This window comes from Carlito syrichta, unplaced genomic scaffold (genome assembly GCF_000164805.1).
Source record: "Carlito syrichta isolate Samal-C Ts95f unplaced genomic scaffold, Tarsius_syrichta-2.0.1 Scaffold89967, whole genome shotgun sequence".
Classification (NCBI taxonomy): domain Eukaryota; kingdom Metazoa; phylum Chordata; class Mammalia; order Primates; family Tarsiidae; genus Carlito; species Carlito syrichta.
The window spans coordinates 120,759-130,657 of NW_007034063.1; the positions used below are offsets into that span (position 1 = coordinate 120,759).

The 9,899-nt window shown below is 50.1% G+C and overlaps 1 protein-coding gene across 1 annotated transcript in view; it reads right to left on the minus strand.

The window, feature by feature from the left end:
- The window catches only part of SIPA1L3 (signal induced proliferation associated 1 like 3), a 125,380-nt gene that overhangs the window by 95,598 nt on the left and 19,883 nt on the right, over positions 1–9,899 (minus strand). Inside the window, exons 5-6 of the mRNA XM_021712493.1 lie at positions 8,263–8,366; positions 5,235–5,392 (exon numbers count right to left, since the gene is read on the minus strand). Coding sequence (XP_021568168.1) covers positions 5,235–5,392; positions 8,263–8,366 — 262 coding nt within the window. The remainder of the gene's footprint in view (positions 1–5,234; positions 5,393–8,262; positions 8,367–9,899) is intronic.

Below are 9,899 nucleotides of genomic sequence, written 5' to 3' on the forward strand. Positions count from 1 at the left end.
GGCAACAGAGTGAGACTCCAACTCAAAAAAAACAAAACAAAAAAAAAACCTCAATTTGTGAGCATGGTGCTATAAGAGAGTTCCCACTGTTTCTCTTCATATTGAAGGATGATTTTATTTTATTTTTATTTTATTTTATTTTTTTTGAGTTGGAGTCTCACTCGGTCACCCAGACTGGAGTGCAGTGGCCGCTTCCGGCCACCGCAGCCTCGACCTGCTGGGCTCCAGCGATCCTTCCGCCTCAGCCTTCCAAGTAGCCGGAATTATAGGCATGCGCTACATTGCCCAGCTGATTTTTTGATTTATTGTAGAGATGAGGTCTCGCTGCCCAGGTGGGTCTCGAACCCGCGGGCTCAGGCAATCTACTCACCTCAGCCTCCCAAAGGCGCGGCATTACAGGCTGAGCCACCGAGCCCGGCTAGGATGATTTTAAAAAATAAAGACTATTGGCTGGGCGTGGAGGCCCAAGCCTGTAAACCCAGTACTTTGGGAGGCCAAGGTGAGGGGATCAAGAACAGCCTGGACAACCTGGCAAGACCTCATCTCTATAATAAAAATAAAAAAGTTAGCCAGGTGTGTAGTACACGCACCTGTAGTTCTGGCTACTTGGAAGGCTGGGCAGAAGGATCACCTGAGCCCAGTCGGTTGATGCTGGGGTGGCCATGAGCATGCCATTGCACTCCAGCCTGGGTGATGGAGTGAGACACCAACTCAAAAAATAAAATAAAATAAAGAGCATTGATTAAAAACATTCCGTGAACTGAAACCCATGTAAGGCCTGCTCACGTGTGGTTGATTCTGTCTCCACCCTCACCACCAGCCATTTTGACCAAGGGGACAGGCAACGTTCAGCCATGTGTTTGATAAGCACTTCCTGGATGCCCACTCTTCTTGGGTATCGGGGCTAAAGTGATCTCTGCCTTCCCAGAACTTCCAATCTAGGGGGCGAGACGTACTAAACATACACACCAATCAACTTACAAAGGCAAAGAAAAGGAACATGCATATCATGGCAGAACAAGAGGACAGGGGAATCCAGAAGGGCCTCTGAGGAAGTGACAATGAAGCTGGGCTCTCGAGGGCCGAGCAGGAGCCAAGGAGAGCCGGGGCCGAGTGCTGCAGGCCGAGGGTGCAGCACACACAGCAGCCCACCAAGGGAAGGGCAGCACTGGATGAACAGAGGCCAGGGTGGCCAGAGCCGGGAGGGTGAGGAGCGGAAGGCTGGGTCCCTGTGTTGCCAGGGGCCAGGCCACATCAGGCCTTGGGGGCTGGCACTTTCCATCCTTATCACCACAGCAAGCAACCATTTGATGATCTGATCTGGTAGTAAAGTCATGCCCTGTCTGCCCCTCAGACCCAACCTCTGCCCTTCTCTGCCCTGCTTGGTGCTCAGGAAGGGAGATCCCCAGGGCTGTGTCACCTGGGTTCCTGTGTCCTTTGACTTCCAGGTGAATTTGGCCAGTAAGAAGCGCCAGGAGATAGGAAAGTGGGAAGAGAGATAGGAGTATTTCTTTCTCTTTCCTCCCTCCCTGCGGGGCTGTGACAGTGTCAGTGGCTGTAGTCCCTGGTCCCTCATTGCTACTGCCTCAGTTGGGTGCCCCTCTTCCCAGTCACAGCTTTGACCAGCTTTCAGAAACTTCTCCTCCTGTCTCTCTCTGACCCCATCAAGTTCGGGGGGGATGGGGGAGAATGGCTCCCAATGTTGCAAGTTCCTGGGCGCCTCACTTTCCCACACTGGTTCCTTTCACCTCCCCATGCTGTCAGGAGTCTGTTCACTCATTTCCTTCAGTTCAATCCTTGAGGGAGATCTGCTTCTTGCTGGGTTTCTGATGGATGCAGCTGCTGGCAGTGACAACAGACTGGCAGTCTACAAAGATCACGGTGGCTGCCTCATGAACAATGGACTGGAGAACAGAACATGTGCAGGAGACAAGTGAGGGAGCGACTGCATGACCCCAGCTGAGCAGGCCAGGCTCCTCACTCTCTGTCTCCAGGGTGTGCTGTCTAGTGACGCTTTCCGCCCCAGAAGTGTCATGTGGCCCAGCAACTCCTGTGCTTAGCGGATTCCTCAGAACCAGCCCAGGTGCGAAATAATGACTAAAGTCATGATTGCAACTTGAACAGACAGACCCGGAAAAAACAGATTTCTACCAACAAACAGTGTAGTAGGTGCAGGTTTAACAGAAAAAGGCATTTCCAGTGTAGACAGTCTTCCAAGAATGCCAAACAAAATGGACATTTTCTTCTATGGGAAATCTTGCATGCATGATGGGGGCAGGGGGATGGATAAGATGACCTCATCAGTCCCTCAACTTTAATTAGTGGGGGGGTCAGATTGTGCTTCACAGATATGAAGAGCTTTGCAACTTCTTCATTTAGCACATGGCTGCTTATAGTGGCAGATTTTGGCTTTTCTGTAGAATGCTCCACGATTTTATGAATCATGAAACTGCTAACTGCTGAAGCTGTTTGGAAAATTGGAACTTCCCAGTAGGAGGTCTGGGTTTTTACAGCCCACAGGCTGCAGGGAGGATGCTGGAGCCCCATTCAGAAACAGGACACTTGAAACAGAAAGGATGACAACTCGTGACACAACCAGGAGATGGTGCGACCACCAGGGCATCTGATGGCCGGAGTTCCATAAGCACTTCTAGAACACTCAGAATTGTTTATTCAACAATTATTTTCTCAGTGCCTCCAATGTTGGGCCAGGCATATGTCCAGCTAGCAATGTCTTGAGGGTCCGCTATGCATGAAGCTCTGGGCCTTGGAAGATACTGGAAGGTAAATGTGACATGGAGTCACATCATCAAGTCGTTTTGATGGTGTGGCATGTGCTGTGACAGAAACATGTTTGGCAACAGCATGTGGAGGGGGTAAGGAACCACCGGAGGGAGTTAGAGGCACTGAATTCAGTCTTGAAGGACAAACAGACATTTGCAGAGGGGGGAGGGAGGTCGACAGGGTGGAGAGTCAAGTCTCATGGAGGGGGGTGGCCAGGTTCCCTCTGCAGGGGAGAGACAGGGTCAGGTCTGTCCAGAGAATAGATGCCTGTGAGGAAAGAGGGATGGGGAAGAGAGGGGGTGGCTGAGGGGCAGCTCTGGTTGTCTCTCTAACATTTTCTTTCTTTAAAAATAAAGGGAGAAGGGAGAACTGAAGGAAATAAGGCAAATTGTTAACATCTGTTAAATCTAGTGGTGGGCACATGGGTGTCTGTTACATGATTGTCTGTACTTTTCAGAATGTCTAAAATATTACATAATAAAAATATTTTAAATTAAACTGTGAAAAAGAAAGAGTTGTGCATCAGAGACAAATCACCCTGGAGACCATGCACCCTGGCCTGGAAGCGTGGGAGGTCAGCTTCAGGCTCCTGTGGGAACCCAGGCAGGAGTTCAGAGTAGGGAGGAAGGGGAGAAGTACCCCTCAGCCAACTCAACACCCTGATTACTACAAGAAGGCAGACTCCTTTCCCAGTGTCTGTGTGAACATCTACCTGTTACCTCCCCAGGGCTACCTTTAGCTGCTGAGGAACAATACACCTTAGACCCTGGCATCATCCGAGGGCCCTTGGCTCCCCACACAGCCTGAGGTGCAGTTATGCTGCAGCTGCCACTGTATATCCCGGAACAAATGGGCCAGGGGGCTCAGTGAGGGGATGTCTCCGTAAGGAGAGTCTGCCATACAGCATGCCACTCCTAGTGGCCAGCGGGCACCACAGCACAGGGGCTTTCAACAGTCAGTGCTGCACACTGGAACGCTCTCTCTTCCCTTGCACACCCAGCTGAGAGGAAGCTGGTAGATCCTAGCAATTCCACCAGGACTGCCAGTACGCATGTGCACAGGCTCTCTGATTCAGTGAGATTCCTCTACTTCTAGGAATTTCTTCTGCAGCTGTACACTTGGATACAGGTGCAATGAGGGTATAAATAAGGTTATCTGTTGCTGGTACCAAGGAGCAACCCAAATGCCCATTCATGGAGGATGAGGGGAAGATTACCACGTGTCCATATGCTGTAATACAAAACAGTCAGAGAAAGAGAAAGCACTTTATGTACTGGTAAGGAAAGATCTCAAAAACTGTTGAGTGAAAAAATATAGGATACAGAGCAGTGTGTGTAAATGCTACTATTTGTGTTTAAAAGGCAAAAGAAGAATACTTACACATATTTGCTTGGTTGTGTATAAAGCTTTAGTGCACACAAGAGACCGCTAACATGGTTGCCTCCATGAAGGCAACAGATGACTGGGGGCCAGAGGTGTGGGGAGTGTCTTTTACCTCCATATCCTTTTGTATCTTTTAGATTACAAACCATCTTCAAAAATCGGAAAATAACACACCCTAGTCCATTTTCCAGTCTCCAGGGACAAGTGCTGACCTTGGCCTGGACCTGGGTTATGGATCAAATGATTTTCAAGGACTACTGCTCTATCCTCCCACCTCATCCCTGAGGACTGTCCATCTGTCCTTTGGGGACCAGCCAAAGCCCGCTGAGCACTGTTGCTTGGGAAGAATACAGAACGAAGACCCAGACCAGGTTTGAGGTCTGTGTACCTTGTCCATTTGTGAACTAGAAACCCTAAGCGCTACCTCCTGAGTGGGGCCCACCCCCACGGGGGCCCCCGCCTTCGTCGTCTGACTTTCCTTAGGGTTGTCACTCCTGTGCCTCTCAGTCCTTGTCACAGGTGCCCAGGCCTGGCTGGTCACTCTGGCTCTGGGACGGGCACATGACTCCAACTGGGTCAATGAGCCTCGATGCTGGGGCTTCTGACACAACTCCTGGGAAATAAAGCTCTCTTTTTGCCGTATTTGCAGCTGGCAGGGTCCTAAGCCCAGAGCGGCCAGAAAAGCAATGTACAGAAAAGCAGAGCAGATTCAGCCATGCCTAAACTCGTCATTTCTGAGGGCTAATATACACAATTGCCTTTTTTGTCTTAAGCCAGATTGAGATGGGGTTTTTTTGGTCAACTGCAACAAAAGATTCCAAGCAAATACAAATCCCTGATGGCTTCCTTATCAAAACTTGGGAGCCGCGTCCCTCTGTGGTTGCGAATCACGTTCAGACGTTGTAGGAATAGGTGGAGCTCCCTACTGAGGGCCTAACGAGAGGCGTGGAGCAGCCTGCGTGCACAGCTGTCTGCTCTCTCTCTCTGCACACCCCCTGAGGCTGGAAATCAGCTCTGTGAGGTCGTCAGTGAATGTACGGGGTGGAGCGGGGTGAAGCGTGGTGTACCTGTAGCAGACGTTGTCAGTGCAGGGGTTGTGGACTCGGACAATGATGAAGACATGCTGGAAGTGTGAGCGGATGTTCTTGGGGGTGAATGGCAGTGCTCCGGGCTCCTGGAAGATGATCGTCACAATGTCATTCCCGATGTGCCTCTTCCTCAGTAGCTGGTAAATGGGCGACAGAAGGGGGAGAGCAAAGTGTCACAGGCGGGCCTCTGAAACAGCACCACCCCGTCTCCTCTTCCCACTCCAACCCTACAGTCTGTCCTCCACACGCAGCCAGAGGAGCCTGTGAACACCGGAGTCAGACCACATCCCTCCCCTGCGTGGGGCAAAGGACACAGTCCTCACCACGGCCCAGGAGGCCCATGACTATCTGACATTCCCCACAGCCCCTTGCCTGCTCTGTTCAGACACACGACCTCCTGCGGCTCTAAAACTTGCCAGAAACAGTCCCTTCTCAAGGCCTCTGCCAGGGCTGTTCCCTCCGCCTGGAACATTCTTCCCCAGATCCTGGCATGGCTTCCTTCCTCAGGTCTTTGCTGGTCTTAGCAAGATCTGCCCCACCCCCAACACTGCCCTCTCTTTGCTTTTCTGTCCCCATTACTTGACCCTTGTCGACACTTGGCATACATGGCTTTTCCCTCTTCTTTTTGTTTCTTGTTCGATTCTTCCCATTCAAGTGTCAGCTCCACAAGGCCGGGGGTTTTGTTCACTGCCCACTACCTAGAGCAGTGCCTAGTACACAGGAGGGGCTTAATACATAGAATCTCTTGAGGGAGAGTATGAGCTGTGGCCTCTGACTCACTCAAAGCCACACTTGTGGACAATGGCAGGGACAAGCCAGAGACTGCGGGAGAGCCAGATATAGGCCACCACCCCTTCCCTGGACCCCCGAGTTGAGAAAGTCAGGGCAGCTGCAACTTTACATTGCCCTGTGGGAGCTTCACCCTTTCTCCCCTTCTCAGGTTCTAAGGAAGACTCAGGTACCTCTGCAGGTGATACTGTACTCATGGCGTTTGGCTTATTTGCTGAGATTACATTGCTCTTATTTACAAGTTTAGTCTTCGTGTAACTGTTAAGGAAACCACGCCGATACACGAGGTCCACAAATGAGAGTCCCATGCCGCTCTAAACGAGGTGGCCCACGATATAGAATCCAGACACAGCACAGCAGTTCAACCCGTACTACTGAGCTCTTTTCTTTAGTCTGTTGCCCAGGCTGGAGGGCAGTGGCACGATCACGGCTCACCACAGCCTCGACCTCAAGGGCTCAGACTCCCAGGTAGCTGGGACTACAGACGTATGCTACCACACCCATCTAATTTTTCGAACAAATTTTGTAGCGACGAGGCCTGGCTATGTTGCCCAGGCTGCTTTCGAATTCCTGGGCTCAGGCAGTTCTCCCATATCGGCCTCCCAAAGGTCTGGGCTTACCAGCGTGAGATGCTGTGACCAGTCATACTGTTAGTTCTTTATGTATATTTGAAACAGCGTTACATAAAATTGATAAAGTACCTATTTACTGTGGCAGATTCTATATTAAACATTTTACATCTGTATCTTAAATTCATAATCTCATTTAACCTTCAAAACAACCCTACGAAGCATTAACTCATTTATACAGATGAGAAAACTTAGGCCCAGAGAAGTTAAGTGACTTGCCCTAAGTCACACAGTGATGGAGGGAAAGAGACAGGGTTCTAACCCACATCTCTTTGACTCCACAACCCAAGCTTTTTCCCATCACGCCTCCCAAGTTCTCAGGAACAGGCACTGCTTCCTGCACCCCTCCTATGTGTCTGGCCCTGCCTCGTGCTCTGGTTTCACTCATGAGTGCATGGACCTTTCTCAATGAGCCTGAGTCACTGGCACTAGCATTCTGCCCACTTCACACAGGAGGAACTCATGGCCCAGAAAGGCCGAATCACTTGGCTGAGATCACTGAGCTAGGAAGTGGCAAACAAAGAACCAAACTCAGGTTTGATTCTAAGACAAATGCTCTTAATAGCATGTTACTGGGTGAACCTGATGGAATTGCTAACATTTGACCATTTCTGGTCAAAATCTACAGTAAATAGGTACTTTATCAATTTCTGGAAAAATAGACACATATTTCACATACTTCCTAAACTGCCAACACTCTGTGGAGTTCCCATACATGAGAACCCAGGAACAGCTGCCCCATGGGCCGTGCGTTCCTCCTAGTACCCTTCCTTCTTCTGGTAACCAAAACCACATGCTTTGGGAAAGCACTTCCCTGACCTCCGTCCCCATTTCTGAGTTGAACTGACCCCACTGATGCTTTCTGGGGTAGGCACTGCCTCAGGCTTAGCCAATCAGCCCACTCCGTTCCCACCCCAGGCCCAGAGACTGGTCCAGGGACTGGCATGTAAATGGGCTCACGAGATTCAGACCTGAAACATTTTTGGGACAACCGGAAGGAACAGCTATCTTTTTCCTGGAGGGCTAAGCTGGTGGGATATGAGCCCAGGGCTGCTAGGGAGCATCTCTGCTAGTACTAGGGAAGACCTGTGAATGACCCCATCACAAAGAAAAGCAGAGGTGAGAAACAGACAGGAATGCTAATATTGTTTGAGCTCCTGGATCCAGTCATACCTAAAGTCAGCATCTCCCAGAACCTCAGTAATGTAACCCAATAAATCCCATTTTCTGCTTCTGCCAGTTTGGTTTGAGTTTCTGTCACTGACAGTCAAAGTAATGTTGACTGATCCACCCTTCTTTTTCGTAAGACCAGTAATGACTCAAGAGACTCATGAGGGTAGCTGGGTAGCTAGAGGCAAGCCGGATGGCCAACAAACAGCAAGACTGGTACCAAACAGACATGAAACCACACCTGGATTCATCTCTGAGCCCCAGGTAAGGTGACCATGGTACAGAGGGTCTCCAAGCCAAGGGTCCCCGTCTGACCACAGGTCACCACTGGGAGAGCCAATGCAAGAGGACAGCCAGCCAACAGTCATGGAGAGGGAGCATGCCTTGGGCCCAGTTGTGCCTCAGCTGAAACCACTGACCTGCTGCCTGTTGTTGGGGGTGTAAGGGAGCAGGGTGGAGACATGGAACATGATCTCGTAGTCCTGGTACGTTGTGTAGAGGGAATGAGTTCCCGTGGAGTCGGCTGAAACAGAAACACCAGTTAGGATCAAGTTTCCAAAACCTCTGGGTTTTTGCCATGTCCCACATACCATCTGTGCTCATTAACTTGATGCTTTCACTTAAATCCATTCTTTAAAATGAAAGAAATTTAGATAAAAAGGAAACCTCATTGTTACACACCCACCAGATTGGTAAAAATTGAGAAGTCTGACAGTACCAAGGGTGAAGATGTGGAGCAAATGGGAGCCTCTATGTGGCTGATGTATAAACTGCCACAACCACTCTGGAAAACATTTTGGCATTATCTCTTAAATCTGCTTCATTGACAACTCAGCACTTCCTCTCCTAGGACCATGGCCTACAGAAAGTCATGTGTGTGTGCCCTGGGATATCAGTACAAGGATGTTCAAATGTCAAAGAATGGATAAACACACTGTGGTATATTCATACTGTGGAAAAATAGACAGTTGGGAAAAGGAATGTCACAATTGCAGTGTCTGTGAATCCTGTAACTATAATGGTGAGTGAATGACACTCACACAAAGGAGCACATACGGTGTGATTCCACTCAAGTGACCAGCAAACACAGGTCAAACAAATGTACTGTTTAGGGGTCTATATATAAGTAGCAAAACTATGAGGAAAAGCAAAGAAATGCTTATCGTAAGAGTCAGGAAACTGGTTATCTCTAATTGCAGGGGAGTTGTGACCCGGAAGGTGTGCACACCTTATTACTGAGCCCACATTTCAAAGGGGAAACTGAAGCATGGGGGGAGTGGCTTGCCAAAGTCACACCGCAATGAGTGACAGAGTGCGGTCCAGAACTTGGGCTCACTCCCCAGATCTGTTCTCCTAACAGTATTCAATGCTGCCTCTCAGGTTAGGCACAGTTGACCAGTGCCACAGCCAGGCTGGGACCCAGGTGATCTCCAGGTGGCTGCTTGAGCCAGGGACACGTCTGCCTGTTAGTCGGGGAGACTCTGGCCAAGAGCATTATGCTTCTGTGGTCCTCTGTGAGAATCTACTTCCCATCGGCAGCAGCTGATACCTCACTGCTAGTTCTCTATAAGGCATTGTGCAGGGCAGGTGAGTCTCACAGCATCCCAGTGAGGTGGGCAGGGCAGATTTCTGCTTTCATTTTATGATTGGGGGGGGGGCCCTGAGCCTCAGAAGTAGGCATTGTCTGAGGAGGGGTTAATAGGTCTATTTTGGCCGGGCTCGGTGGCTCAGCCTGTAGTCCCAGTGCTTTGGGAGGTCGAGGTGAGTGGATTGCCTGAGTCTGTGGGTTTGAGACCCGCCTGGGCAACTTGGTGAGACCTCATCTCTACAATAAATCAAAAAAACTAGACAGGCGTGGTAGTGTGTGCCCATAGTTCCAGCTACTTGGAAGGCTGAGGTGAAAGGATCTCCGAAGCCCAGTAGGTCGAGGCTGCAGTGGCCAGGAGTGGCCACTGCACTCCAGTCTGGGGGGCAGAGAGACTCCAACTCAAAAAACAAACAGCTGGGCTTGGTGGCTCAGCCTGTAATCCCGCGCCTTTGGGAGGCTGAGGTGAGT